This window comes from Branchiostoma floridae, chromosome 5 (assembly GCF_000003815.2).
Source record: "Branchiostoma floridae strain S238N-H82 chromosome 5, Bfl_VNyyK, whole genome shotgun sequence".
NCBI classification, from domain to species: Eukaryota; Metazoa; Chordata; class Leptocardii; order Amphioxiformes; family Branchiostomatidae; genus Branchiostoma; species Branchiostoma floridae.
In genome coordinates, this window is record NC_049983.1 from 14,035,291 (window position 1) to 14,050,652 (window position 15,362).

At 42.6% G+C, this 15,362-nt stretch overlaps 1 protein-coding gene across 1 annotated transcript; it reads right to left on the minus strand.

Annotated features, from left to right (window-relative positions):
* Positions 1 to 1,352: 1,352 nt before the first annotated feature.
* Positions 1,353 to 13,841, minus strand: LOC118416709 (solute carrier family 23 member 1-like). Its single transcript, XM_035821911.1, has 13 exons — positions 13,405 to 13,841; positions 10,164 to 10,256; positions 9,536 to 9,693; positions 6,650 to 6,747; positions 6,154 to 6,245; positions 5,702 to 5,883; positions 5,426 to 5,546; positions 4,948 to 5,101; positions 4,449 to 4,702; positions 3,783 to 3,947; positions 3,104 to 3,212; positions 2,698 to 2,793; positions 1,353 to 2,593 (listed from the first exon to the last, which is right to left on the minus strand). The coding sequence occupies exons 1-13, from the start codon at positions 13,429 to 13,431 to the stop codon at positions 2,280 to 2,282; spliced, it is 1,863 nt and encodes a 620-aa protein (XP_035677804.1). The 5' UTR covers positions 13,432 to 13,841; the 3' UTR covers positions 1,353 to 2,279.
* Positions 13,842 to 15,362: the final 1,521 nt, after the last annotated feature.

Sequence of the window (15,362 nt, forward strand, 5' to 3'; positions counted from 1 at the left end):
AATTGCAGTACGGAAGGTACATGTATCCATTTCCGTACGAATTTAGCATGTCTGCCGATATAATTGTCTAAGAACAACAAACGTGATTCAACACTATTAACGTTCTTCTCAGTTCTCTGGATAAACCTAGGCCATTATGGTGCCGAATCGATTGATACAAACTGATTGTAACGAGCAGGTGTTACAGATAAACCTACTTAAATAAACTAGTCTTTATCTCTCTTTATAACTCCCGCATGGCAGAAAATGATATAGTAATAGGGAACTTTTGCCAAGTTAGGAATAAAAGCTTGTTAAGTACTAGTTAATTGAGTGAACTGGCCGGTCGGCTTGATAGACTGCAAAAGACTGTCTGAAATCTCATCAACTTATTTGTCCCAATTTGGCCAAATTCTTATCTTTTTTTCCATCCAGCTGACATGTCAGCTTGGAGACTACAAATAAACATTGTCAAATAGTTATCATAGTCACTGATGCATGTCTAGTAGGCTAAGTGGTCAGCCACACGTGTTTCACGTAGAGCGGTCACGCCTGTCCGTGATGCTCAGGTCAGACACGTGGGCTGGGGATTTGGTCGATTGATCAGGCCATGTTGATTGGATTATATCAATGGCATCCTCTGGGAACCCCAAAACTGACGTGAGCGTGCAAATAAAGAAATGGCGAAGGAAGTTCTAAAAAAAGTGGTCAGGAAGGTTGGACAAATGATTGATGGCACGGAGTACTGTATACCGAGGAATAGATTTTTTTCTTCACGTCTTCTTCTTGGACTTTGGGACTATATTTGGCAATTTATGGCATATTTTTGCTCATTGCATGAAATATAACATGGCCTAACCGTTGAAAGAAAGAAAAGAGCTCTTTAAAGAGGCCAGAATTTCCAGACGGTGTAGGGGCAGTCAAGTGACTACTGATGAGGAATCAACCACTATGTTACGTTATATGAGTGTTTGAAAATGGACGAATGAGACAATACACCTTGTCTGAGAAAAGAGCGAATGTGACATTGGATCAGAAAACAGTGACAATTTGCAGTCCTGGGTAACTGATCTGACATATTTCTTCATTGATATCGTACAGAATGGTGTGGATTGTCCAAACAAGTACCGGACTCTTTGTTAACATAACTGTGCATGTTCCAATGGTCGAGATATTCAGTCAACGTCAATGTCAATGACATAGGAGCCGCTCATTTGATACAACCATGTAATTGAAAAGCGTCACCATGCGGACAAACCTCAAAACGTCAACCCAAAGCATAAAAATGACGGATTTGGGAGGTAACGGTTGGAATTTTCTAAAGAACTTTTATGCCTCTATCATGTAACTTAAAAGGAAGATATGACACGTATTCCTTCACCACCGTATATGAACCTTGATTTATTTCTTATTCCAATGTACGTATACACAGAGCAAAATACAATAACATTACTTAGTGATAAAGCATATGCAATTTCTGAATATAGCCTAGCAGCTGGGGATACAACTTGCAAACAAACCTACACTCTTACGTAAGATGTTGTGAATGTTCATGTTGCAAATTTTAAAATGAGACGCAAGCAATACTACTCATTACAGAATAATCACCGATATACATACATAAAATATAATATACTTTCTGAATCGTGTTGATTAATACCAAAAATTGGAGAATGAACACTGTACAGCGTAGTCACCTTTGTAAGTGATCATCATTATATTAGACATTGAATAGCGCTTAAAATCATATGTGTACTTTTTCAAAGGTTCCCCTGTTGCAAATCATTGAGGACATTGTGCGTCCACAGCGTAGGTTGTTAATCACCACCACAAAATTAGCTAAAAGAGATTTATAAATGTTATAGGTATGTTATGAGTACATCATTATATATCTTGAATGTCGTGAAGCTCTAAATCATCATGCAATTGTGCATTCCTGAGTATGGAATATGATATTCCAAAGTGTGCACAAAATGAACATTAACATTGCATTCTTATTTAGACCGTCATTTTAAAGTTACCAACCTGTTGTGAATGAAAGCTCGGGGGGGGGGGGGGGTACCAGTATCTATCACCATTAGTTGCCAAGAAGGTTATGTGTGTGTGTGTATACAGTTTACGTATGTTCTGTGTAACATGAATCATAACATCAACTCTCATAATTCTATAGGGTGCCATAATACCACCACGTGAGAAAAATACATGGATGTTTAATCATGTGTTCATTCAGTAGTCACTCCCATGGAACGTTACTCAATGCTAGAGAATGGTTTAAAAAAATCTTCCATCGATCCAGCTTATCACAATGCAGTTATCTCCTGAGTCGCTAGAGGCGCTAGCTTCACAGGCGCCTCCCGCGCTTCCCTTCCAAAGGCGGCGGGGTTTTCGATCACTTCTGGTTCCTCCTCGTCCCCACCCGACCCGAACGGCGGGAGACAGAAGGTTGGGCAGACAGGGATGTACCTGCCGATATTGCACGAACGGATGTAGTCCATGCCAATTGGAAAGTCGTAACATTCCATGACTTTGTTGGCCCTCTTGTCGGATCCTTTCATGTTCAAGGACGCTGCGTTCAGCTTCTTCCATTGGGCGATACCACGTTCCTCGTCCGTACCTGGGTACAACAATAGAGTAGGTTACCTCGCGATCACGTAAACAGAAATGATGCAATCTGCATATTTAGTAGCAAATAGTATAGTTTCTTTTTCAACATCTTACCTGGGACAGTGTTGTCCAGGAAGAACCCCACGAAGCCTCCAACAAACATGCTGGTGCTCAGCAGCACGGTGAAGATCTGATCGACCTCTGTGCTACCTGGAAAAGAGAACATGGGCGTACCGTTAAGATTGCCGTTTTATCAAGAAAACGCTAGTATCAGTGCCAAAGGTAAGGGTTGATTTCATTTTATTTCATTCATCTAAGACCATAAGTTATCAAGAAAACGTTGGCCAGTGCGAAGCGAGGGCAAGGGTTTGACTTAATTTCATTCATCTGAAACCATAAGTACTCTGTATTTATTGCAAAAGTGCTTGTACAGGGGTCTGCTCCAGTAGACCGGTGGAGAGAAAAAATCTTTATAGTCCCAGTCTTCAAGCGGTACAAAATTGCCTCCTGTCACCCATACCTGTTTTGATGATATTGGGGTGTTCCTTCATCCACTGCGGCAGCAGCAGCCCGAAGAAGATGGAGAACCCGAAGATGAAGAGGTTCCGTGAGGAGTTCATGTCCACGTACTGCAGTAAACATGACATCAAAACGTTTGTTTGAAGTTTATTTATTCACGAGAAGCTCAAATTGGCCTACAGGTCGCTTTGAGGTCATAAGGGAAGAGGTAAGGGTAAAAATTACCATAAACGTTAACAGAGATGCAGATTACGTTATCTAAGTCCTAGGCCTAATCATCAATCTGTGAACATATCTTTTTTTACAAATAAATGGTACAACATAACACTATTTCATGGTCTGTGTCCTTTCATTTTCGTCATTGCTTTTAGGTAAGATTTGGAGCCGTACGAGTGTGGTAGGTGCGTAAGTAGGAAACGAGTGAAAAATGATCGTTTAGATACAAGCACTTTCAACTCGTGAATTAATAATGTCTAACTTTTTATCTAAACCTGACTTTACATGAACATGTGGACAGTGGAATGCTGGAATTACGTTCCCCACTTTTGTGATCTTTATAATCCGTGTAGCCTCAGACAGAGCTTACGATGAGTAGATATTTTTGATACGCCACCAGGGCGGAGCCAATAACTCGTTTGTAGATGTCTTCATTGCCACACTAGAGCTGTGTGTAATCTCACCTGCAGGTTGGAGATCCCGACGGCGGCGATCATGCCGAACATGACACAGAACATGCCGCCGATGATGGGCTCCGGGATGGTGGTGAACAGCGCGCCGAACTTGCCGAACATGGCGAGCACCAGCATCATCAGGGCGCCAACCTGGACCACACGTCTGCTACCAACCTGAGATGGGGAGCGGTTACTGGGGTTACACGTTTTTCCCTTTAGCGTATCTCCTTACCCTTCGCTCTTTTGTCACCCCCTTCTTTTTCGTATCGTAAATTATAGCAATAATGATTTTGATAATGATAATGATAATATAGAAAGCCCACTGAATGCTTCAACTTGTCCGAAGGTAGTCTGTGTAACACAAACTTCGCTGTCAAGGGCTGTAACTGCCCCCTCCCCTCTAGGGGGCCGGCGGATATTTGGCGGGCTACTATAAGCGAGATTTAATCAGGCTAATCCGAAGGAATCAAACGTAAAATGGCTCTTTGTTAACATGTTAAGTGGTATCAATTGTTCGCAAGGGCCCATGAATCACATCAATCATTTTTACCTAAGAAACTGTTCCCTGTTTGTTTCAACATGTACAGTACAATTGCATCAAAATAAATTTCCTCGAAAAGAAAGAACTCAACAGGCTGTTAGCGACTTCATTTCAACATAGCATATACCACACACCTTTGTGATTCCGATGGCTCCGATGTTTTCACTGTAGGATGTGGTCCCGCTCCCCGACCCCCAGGCGCCGGCCAGGATACAGCCTATCCCCTCTATCCCTATCCCTCTGTTGATGGCGTGCACGGGAGGGGGCGGTGCTCCGGACAGGCGCGCACAGGCGTAGTAGTCTCCCACGGACTCAACCATGGAGGCGAGCACACCGGACAACATGCCGAATACTCCGGCAATACTTATTGTAGGCCTGCCCCATTGGCCTGAAAAGATAGGCATTGGTAAACTTTCACAGTCCTTATCATGTAAAACACAAAAGGAAATATACATTTATGCTTTACAACTCACTGTACTTCCAGCATTTTAAAGTTTACTTGCCGTCAATGATTGACACACAGAAGGGAAAAACATAATAAAACCGAACGGTTACGGAGTCGCTACCGCTTCTATTATGCATGTAGTAAAGCTTTGAAAAGCCCGTTTTGTCTTCAATATTTGTAACTCTGACCTGGATAAGGGAAGCGGAACCAGGCGGCTTGGTACAGTACTGCAGTGTTGTCTGTCCGGGCACTGTGCTGAGGGTCGTTCGGGTCGGTGGGGAACACGTTCGCCGCCGTCAGGATGCCGCAGAACCCCCAGGACACGCACATCCCGAGGATGACCTGAAGAAAAGCATAGTGCAGGAATATCGTTTCATTTACATCCTCGTCCAAAGCAATACCTTACCATAGAATAGCTACAATGTAAATTGGTCTGCCAATAGTTATCACCCACTGTTGTATAACCGCTGGCTCAACCTTTTCGCTTGCTAGCCACGGTTACAACGGAGAATGGTACCCAGGCTAGCTAATTGTGGCTTTCGGGTAACTCTATATCAAGCAGAAATGTACAATCACTCAAAAATTTTACTCTAAATGTTCTATATCTTGACCTGCTGACTAGTAGTACTGTACATGTGAGTGAAAAGTGTTTATTTTATCACTGACCGGGAAAAGCTTGAATAGAGGGAACCACGCCACGTGACAACCCTTGTCCCTGCTCCATTTCGCCCCGGGGAAGTTCACATTCCGGAGGTACTGGGAGAAGATGGCGATCAGGGCGATGGTCCTGTTGAATTAAAAAAAATGTTAGGTGTTTGTCTATTGACTGGAATTGCACGTCAGGGATCATTTATCATAGATCATATCAGGAATAAAAAGCGTTCAAGGTCAGGCCTTCTCTAAAGTTGCGGTACAGGTGCCCTCAATTTCGATGCAACTTACATGAAGGCGATGCCCCAGTGTTTCCCTGCCTGGGATGAGGCCTCCTCAAACAGAGCCAGCCCCACAAGTGCAATCGTCGGAGCGATCGCCAGGGGGCCTATGAACCGTAGCATCAATCCCATCAGTCCACTGAACCCGATGACGACTTGGAAAACGGAGGACACCATGATGGCTCCTTGGATCTGCAAATAAGATAAATTTACTTTTTTCAAAAGGTATAAGAAAGCTCTCTTTATTAACAAAGAGCGTTGGATGTACTCTGTAAGCAGTGACATTTTCCTCATCAACCTCTGCTTTAAGAGTACAATGGCAGGGAATAGCTATAGCCTCTGAAACAGCTTTTTTTGATCGTCAGTTGGCCAATGCCCTTTTCGTGGTGGACCTCGTAATGAAGTTTGAAGTCTGTCTACCTATTCCCACCCCTTAGCATCAACTTTGATGGTTTCTCCTACCTCCCTGATCCGGATCCTCCAGTGCTCATTGATGTCCACATTAGCTGTTGTGTTCTCATCTACCTGGATCGTGATCAGGCTGGTATTTTCCACTGAAGAAAAAGAAAACAAAAACATTGAAATAGGAATCGATAAGGACAAAATGTTTGTTCAAAAAGACTGTTTGCATGTACAGTAGAAGCCAGTTAATTGCACAACGCACACTTCTGTTAACTGCAGGGAATTCCAAAATTCTAAACCAGTGCGGTCCAGCAGGATAATTTCGCCTAATTGCTGCTGTAAGATAATTCCATGCGAGAAATACGCTGGCAAATAGGCTGTGCAATTAAACGGCTTCTACTGTATCTACTACAAAAAGATGCACTTCAAATTGATATTGTTACTTAAAGCGCATGCTACTTGACATTTGATATTTTTCAATCCTTTTAATATTCGAACATATGCAAGCCTAGCTTCCTAGAGAGTTTAATTGAGGTTGAGTTTCGTTCTGACGTACCAGAGCCCAGGACATTGGGGCAGGCGAACCCAGGCAGACTGAGGATGGCGAATGTTGGGGTCAGGAACGCAAAGGTGGCGCCTTGCACGATGGGAAGCCTGTAAAACGTATCTTGTTTGTCAGTGTGACTTTTGATAGAAATAGAACACAACGTGCTGTAATGATGACAACGTACAGCATCCAGGTTAACTTATGGCTTATCCTTGCCAACTAGCCTGTATTTACACAATGTCTTGCTGACTGGGGTTAATGACCCCCTCCTACGTAGTGGCAACTGTAAGGCCGGCCACTAGGAGCGCGATTTTAGTCAGGCTAACTGGCAAACCAATCAACCAATCAAGAGACCATCCCACAGAGTAAACAACCAACTAACCAACCGACTAACCAACCAGACGATAAGTCAATCAACCGACCAACATATCAACCGACCAGCAAGTTAACAAATGCTCGTCATGAAAATCTCCGTGTCGGGTCGTCTCGGTGGAGGTGTATTGTACAATGGAACTGAAGACATTCCCCCTCCCCGTCAATTACGAACTAGGTCACCCGTTCGTTCACCTCCTAATAACCATGTGTTGAATCAACAAGATGTTAATCTACCGACCCCCTCCCACAAAGCAAATAGTATCTCTTGCTTCTGGTATTACCGAAAGCAGCTTCTTGACATTTTAGACGTTTTTGGTGGGAAATAGTGCGCGGTTGGGGGGGGGGGGGGTGGTGTCTGATAAGATTATTAGAGACACTCTGCAATAGCGGAATGCCAACGTTCACAGTTAAGAATTTAAAGAAAGACAAGTAAGGGAGCTTAAAGCAAAGACCATAAATACTCCTGGGAAAGTAGGCCGGCCATTTAGTATCAGCTTAGTAAGGATAACCTGCCATAATGAGGAGGATAGATAAAAGAATGGCCACAGGAGGTGCCAAGAATCTGAGATATCTATGTGATTATACCAACTCTCTAATGTATTTCTGTTTACGAGGGGGGTTCAATAAGTTCTTGGCCTCACCAAGAAATAACAAGCACAACTCAGATTTTCAGGCACAACTTCATAGTATGAAGTCTTTTATCAATATCCTCCAAATTACAAATCATTGGAGTCATTACTTTCCAGGCATTCGTTTTTCTAAATTAGAAGGTAAGTGGGGAGAAAAAGAAGGGTGAAGTGTGATCAGACAATTTGACCTCACACCTCAGGTTGCAGATCAATTGTCCACCTTTTTTTTCGTTATCCCTTACCTAACGTTACTGGGTGTCGCCTGCAACATGATGATCACAATAATTTGAATTTTGGTACACATTTATATAAGACTTTATACATGTACGTGGGGTTATCAATAAGTCCCCGACTTTACCGAGAAAAAATAAGCACAGCTCAGATTTCGAAGCATAGATGTCAAGTATAAAGTCTTATATAAATATGTACCAAAATTCAAATTAGTGTGATCATTACTTTGCAGGCGACACCCAGTAACGTTAGGTGAGGGAGAAGGAAAAAAACGTGGACAATTGACCTGACCTGAGTGTGTGGGTCAATTTGCGCTGCTGGAAGTTAGAAACCCAATTCTTTTTGCTTGAAATAGGAAGAGAATCATTATCAAACATTTTGACAACGTCTTTTGTTAATTTATGGCATGGGAAACTAGACCCACACATGTCTGATCACAATTCACACAACTTTTTTCTCGCCACTTACCTTCTAATTTAGGAAAAACGAATGCCTGGAAAGTAATGACTCCAATGATTTGAAATTTGGAGGATATTGATAAAAGACTTCATACTATGAAGTTGTGCCTGAAAATCTGAGTTGTGCTTGTTATTTCTTGGTGAGGCCAAGAACTTATTGAACCCCCCTCGTATACTAGTAATGATACATCCACGAATGCTAGGCAGAAAGGGCCTCTTTGTTAATTGAGGGTAAAGTAAACAGACAGGCCGACTGCGGCCAAAGCAAACAAGTAGAAAGCAGACGCGGTGACCGTATATTATGTTGGTTTTGTTTCTAGTCTCCAGGACAATGTGAGGAGGAGACATACAAAGTGTCATCCAGGTACTGATGAAAACGTCAAGGAATGGACAGCACACCAGAATCCGATTCTTTCATATAGTCTTAGTTCAGGTGCTAACCAGTATTCATTAAAAGTCTATGCATACGCATACATGTTTTCATTTAACCAAAGACGTTATAACGCCATTGGTTTAACCAAACCCGGTGTGACAAAAATGTGCAATAAAGGTCTTCATTCTATATTAAACTGGGGCCCCAACACTCTCCCCTCACGAAATTCTTTTGGAAGAGGAATTCGAAAGTAAGGGGGCCACTGACCAGCGCCACTGACTGAACAGTTTTCACCGACCGCACTCGTCCAATCTGTTCTGGATGGCACTTACTGGGCGTCAACAATAACATCAAAACCTGTTTGAGTTAATCATTTGTTGTGATTTGTACTCAACCCGGTGGGTATGTATGTATACAATGAAATTCTTCTTCATCGAAGTGAAGATGATCGCACTGTTTGAGCCTGCAATTACCATGATGTTATCACAGCGGAATAATTGTGTTCAATAACTGTGACCAGTCTCGACTACCAATGACGATGTTATCTGTGCCATTATTGTCATTATCTTGGGAATTCGAAGTTATCCACCTTTTCTTTCATCCTGATCTTTTCAAACTATTTCAATTGTAAATGCGGAAAGCAAACAGAATTATTGGATTGACAACTGGATAATGATATTCATCATATACAGTGGCTGAAACCCTGATAGGTGTTTATACTATGTTTTTGGCGACGCCTCCAGAGCGGAGACATTTTTCACTTTGTATTTGATTGACCGGGGCTCTAAAAAAATATGGTGTGTTAGTTTTCTGAATGATTGAGGTTTACCTGACTCCGAATGTGGTCTGCAGCAGAGTACATATGCCGGACACAAAGAAGGTTGTCTGGATGAGTTCACTGGTAGCCAGGCTGTTGTTCCCCACACAGAGGGGCCCTGACAGGATGAGGGGCAGCGACACGGTGGCACCGAACATCGTCAGGTAGTGCTGGGGAAACAACAGCCAAAATGCTGGATAAAAACGGATCTATTTTGGTTTGAAACAAGGTTCTAAGGAAGGTGTAAAAGTTTGATGAAATAGCTCTAAATAGACAAAAGATAATCACAGTTGGCATCATGATGAATGTGTTTCCGTTCCCTATGTGTTTGTATGTTTTATTTGCATTCAGTACGTATGGCACTCAGATGGAAGAGTGACCCATCTATTATATCATACATAGTAATCTAGAATTATATCATACATAGTAATCTAATCCTATGTTAACTTAGTGTCCGAAGCGGAACATTGAGAAATCTGTGCATATCTTAGTAGGCTACGATTATGCTTGCGCCATGAGCTATGCTCCAAGAGGACAGATAGCTAGAAGTCTTATGATGCCAGCCCATGTATCTTACGTGATCATGCGTCTCGTGTAATTCATGTAATGAGGTTCGATTCTCACATCATCCGGGTCTTACCTGAAATCCCAAGAAGATGCACATGTACCAGGGTGGCACCTCCTCTATACTGTACATGATATCGGAAGGCCTGTCATAGGGTGGGGGCTCCTCCTACACAGGGAAAAAATATAAAGTCAATTGCTAAGTCTTCAAATATATTTTTGATGTGTCTTTTTAATTTGTGTCTTAATTCTCACGTACACTCATCCTAACCTGACAAGGGCAATGGCCGGCTAATTGATCTTTTTTTCATCTCTTTAACAAACTAAAGACCAAGTGTTGTGTTTTGGGGAAAATCAAATGTTTCATCAACTGAAGATACAATGTACATTGTACATGTAATGTGGCCAATGACTCATCAATGCTGACGGGGACAATAATCATTTAAATTCAAGTTCTGCATCCCCTTCGATGCACATCTTTTGTTGATTCAGCAGAACACAGTATTTCGCCTATGGGCACGGTGGGAAGTGGTCATGTGAAATGCAATCGGCGTTATCCAGTAGTCTGCAACTGTATTCAATGTTTAAATGTTAAGTCGAACGATCAAACATCATGACTCATGCAATCGCAAAACGGACATACTTATTTACCATTCAACACATTTTCTGAATCACTGACGTGCGCAGAAAGATTTCTAAAGGTTTGTCAAGTGCTTTGGCGCACTCCAAACTATGTTTTTCACCTTGAACCCATGCTTTTATATACCAACATTCGTGGCCATGTTTTAAGAAACGCACTGTTTTGAACCACAGCCTTTCTCTTCACTGCATCACGTGATCCTATGTAACCTGATGGAATGGAGCCGTGGTACTTTAACTTAATGTCCTCGGGCAGCCTCCTCAAGTTTCAGACATACCAAGATTTTTACCTGAGATAATCGGCTAAGATCGCATATCGGTAGAAATGTTAACCAGTGTTGGGCCCGGGCACGATGCACATCATGTGGGAAATGTGATTTGGAAAGTTGTGACTGCTACGTCTGAAAGTATTTCACGTTTCTCATGTTCTTTATTAACCCCCTCATTGGCCTTTGTTGGTTTACATGGATGGCTGATCACGTTTCCTTCTGTTTGTCGGCACGGTTTCCTCTCTTACCCCCTCAGGTGTGTACGGGGCAGAGTTGTTTACCTTTGTGAGCGGAATCTAAAGATGTGGCCCACTTCGCGCCACCTCAAGTGATCTCAAGTGAGAGCACGGACCGCAGTCCATGACACCGCCAGTACTAGTCTGGAGACGCCCTCAACACAGCATTAACGTTACGTGACTGCGTGGAATACTTTCAAGCAAATATATCATTCCCCACTGAGGAAAACCTGTCTTTACAAAATGTACTTGTAGCCACCTAGTACCCGTGTTTACATAATGTACAGGTAGCCGGAGCCCAGTCGTCAAATATTGAATGCATCAAGTCTGCTACCTCAGGCCTATATTTCAAGTCTTGCCATTCATTGCAAACTACTGGGCACTATAGATTAAGCTATGGTATCTACAACGGTTACTGGTGATTGATTAGCTCATAAATATCCTTAAATAAGGTTGCAAGTATCTCACAACATTTCCTAAGTGTCCTGATTGAAACGTGATTTCTATTATTATCTACCCAGGAGGGAGCATGCTTAGGAGCTGGATCATACCGGTTTGATCCCCTGGGACATTCAGATCCCCGCGAACTTTAATACATTTACAGTATATATATATTCTAATGGCTCAGCTTACCTTGGTACGCCTCTTGGTAAGGATACCAACCTACTTTAATTTCTGGACGACAAAAGGTTACTGATTCCCAAAATTCTAAACAATTTTCTAATGCATGAGTGCAATGATAGTACAGTCATAGAAGCTAGAATACTAGTTTGTCAATAGTGCGGTCTGTGTAATACAAATACCATTGCACTTCGAGGATTACATGCCACAAACCACGATGATATGTCACCCGGCGTGTTACCGCCATTTGTCACCTATATACTTTTTGTGGTGTCTCCCGTCTGCAAACAATTTGTTAGCAAAAAACACATCTCTGGGTAGACTTACGTCAACAGCAGCCATGTCAAACTAGACCAGAAGTCTTTGTTTGTAAGTATGTGATTTAGTGTGCTGTAAACGTTCTGTGTTTACAAGTTACTTTACGAGGGCAATGAGGAGAGCAGAGGAGAAAACTAGTTTGTCTGGTCTGCTGGGACGATTGTCTCCGTAAATGACCAACCCTGACATGGTGTTTATCCTGATGACTATCTCGGTTTGAACACCTTGGAGAGGAGACATCCATATCGCACCGCCGGCCTCAGGTAAACAAAGAAAACCACTCATTTCGATCTGTCAAGTCAGGTCAAACTGGAATGATGCAAGACCATATCCAAAACAACTCATAGAGTCCAGCCGGCCACACAGAGTCCACAATACATGTGTGCCTATAGCATTGACCCTTATGTGATCCTAGGCCTTGAGTGGGGATCTGTGGGTCTTTTAATCTAGCTGCAAGTTAATTCCACGTAATTGAGCCTCAAAGGCTATCTGGCTATTCATCCTATAACATGACCCCACTCGGGTGTGCGTAATCTGTGTAACATTCGTAGGTACAGATTCTACACCTTCAAGGAACTAGGAATGGATTCTTAAGGGCCAGGAGAAACCTTGATGAATGCCTTCTCACCTTTTTCAAAACCAAAACAACACTATAAAGGAATTCCCTGCCATGACAACCCCGGTTTTGTAAGCCTCCAAGCAGAGGTTCAGCTCCGGCTGTTGTTGTTTCTTTACATGTTTTTATGCGTTTTATCAGGCTTTTTATTTTGACCATTTCCTTTAAGTCTTCCTGCTAAACTAGCACAAACAAGAAAGCTCTATAAAAACGCTTAACAACACGTAAAAAACAACAACAATCGGATCCGAACCTTTGCTTGGAGAGTAGAATTGCGTTATCCTCCCCGAGTGAAAAAAAAGTTAAGTAGGGGTAACTCATACATATTGCACCGTAGGCGATATCTAGGCACTGTAAGCTACGATATATGGAAACAGTCATATAAGGTTACATTGACAACGTGCCAAATAAACAAACAAACAAACAAAGTATGTCAGTCAGAAATGTATAACATGCATGCTCGTCAAGAGTCTCCAGGTACCCAGGCCGCCACTTCCCCCATGTCTACTTGGGACCCCGCATTCCCATAGGGGCGTTAATAGGGCAGAGGAAACTCTACGGAGTGGCCAGATTCAATCAATGTCATAAAAGTTGGTCAAGAAAGTTAAGAAACAGTACCTTGTCTTTCTCTTTGTCGTCCGCCATGTTGGTCTAGAGAGCCGGCCGGTCTTGTGCCAAACGTGAGACTGTAGTACCCACACAGCAACTCAAATATCCAGGTGAAGTAAAGTAGGCGGTGGTGCACACCTGGACAATAGAGGATGCCGGGAACGTCCCTCTAGGCGGATATCGTAATGTTGGGAATCTTAGCACCCAGGGAGGGGTAACAGGGTTCCCACTGCCTGTCGGAGTTGCCGAGATCTAGCTTGTTACACTGAATACCTCTTCCTTTTGTTTAGGAGCGCTTTCCCAGCGCACCTAGCTTGCGGTGACACAGGTCTTACCGTGACATGATACTCCACACCCATTGGTATTTTCAAAGGAAACACCCCTTGATACGACTATTTTTTATGTGCCTATTTAGTTCGGGTCACCAGCCAAGCGTCACTAAAAGTACTTTCGAGTACGGGCAGGTAGCTTCACAAACCACTTCCCAAAAGTGTAGGGTGTGGTTGGGTACATGGGGCCATGCAATGAAACTGCAGTTTGCAAAGTGTTTGTGAGACAGCAGCATGGCACGGTTCCAAGTACCCTAATCAAAAGTGACGTTTACGGGTCATGAGCTTTCATTCGCATCAGTGATCACATTTCAAGGCCAATCTGCATACGTTGACGCGTGGTTACGCACATGTTTGTTGATTAAACTCGATATGCTTTCATTGTTTAAGACCACACTTACGTAGTTTCTTGGATTACTTTTTCTGGACGCCCAAAAACTGATGGCGAGCACGGAAAATAGATCCCCGAATGTCTAAAACAAAGTGAACTGGATGACAAGAATGACACCCAGGCAACTCAAACAGAGGTTAGGCTCCAAACTGGCTGGTAGACAAAACGAAAACCCGATGAAAATATGAAGCCCAACAAAACGCCGAGAGAGACGTCAAAACCAGCCGGAGCCTAACCTCTGCTTGGGGAATACATGTAACCCAGGCTAGATGTCACCTCGGGGTTGTAGAAATTTAGTTAGGCGAGGGCTTTTAGACATTACTCACTGCAATTGGATCCGTTCTACCACCTTTTTGTTTAGTACACATTAAGGTAGTTTCCTGGTGGTGTCACCAAGGACATTATATAAATTTTTACCGGTTTAGAAACCACCAGCGTTCAACAAATTGAACGCCTTTTGAAAAGTTGAGTCGGAAACTTTTGGCGGGACCTAAACATGTACTGTTTGCGATTGCGCAAGCCACTACTTGTTAAATATTTACCAATATGTGTTGATGGCTTCAAGAAAAAACTGTTGCCAAAACATGTGGATACATTAGGGTCGATACACTAAAGAAGCCATTGTGCATGTTTGTGAAGAAGGAGCTCGAGCTATTGACAAACAGCCATGATACCACCAGGGTACCACCACTAAACATGTGCTGTCACGTAGGTCTTAACTTGATAGAAATCTTTTACCAGACCCCAACGTCAAACGAGCATTCTACGGAGACAATTTACAATGCGTACAGTACAACCGTCACTGGGAAATAAGTACACAACACACATTTATAACAGGTCTTTGTATCAGCGAGTAAATGCGACGTCTAGCTGTTTTGATGTGAACTACACGTAATAGCTTTCAGATAGACTGTCACACCGTTGACTGTGTCGGAAATGGCGTATAAACTTTTTTCAACTAAAAAAAAAATCAAAATTACATCCGTTGTTTTCCTGCAGCTGTGTATTTTCACACCCCACCAGTACCCCTACCAAACAAACCTCTGTTTTAATCATTTCCTGTATTCAAATAGTGTCCTCTACATATGCGGAACGTTAGGAAAAAGCTGCGACAAATCTGTTATTGTGTCGCAGTCAAGTCAAAGTTAGATTTGTTTCCCAGTAATAATTGCACTGTACGTATTGTAAATTGTCCTCGTGAGAATGGTAGTTTGACGTTGGGGTCTGGTACGTTAAAGATTTTTCTA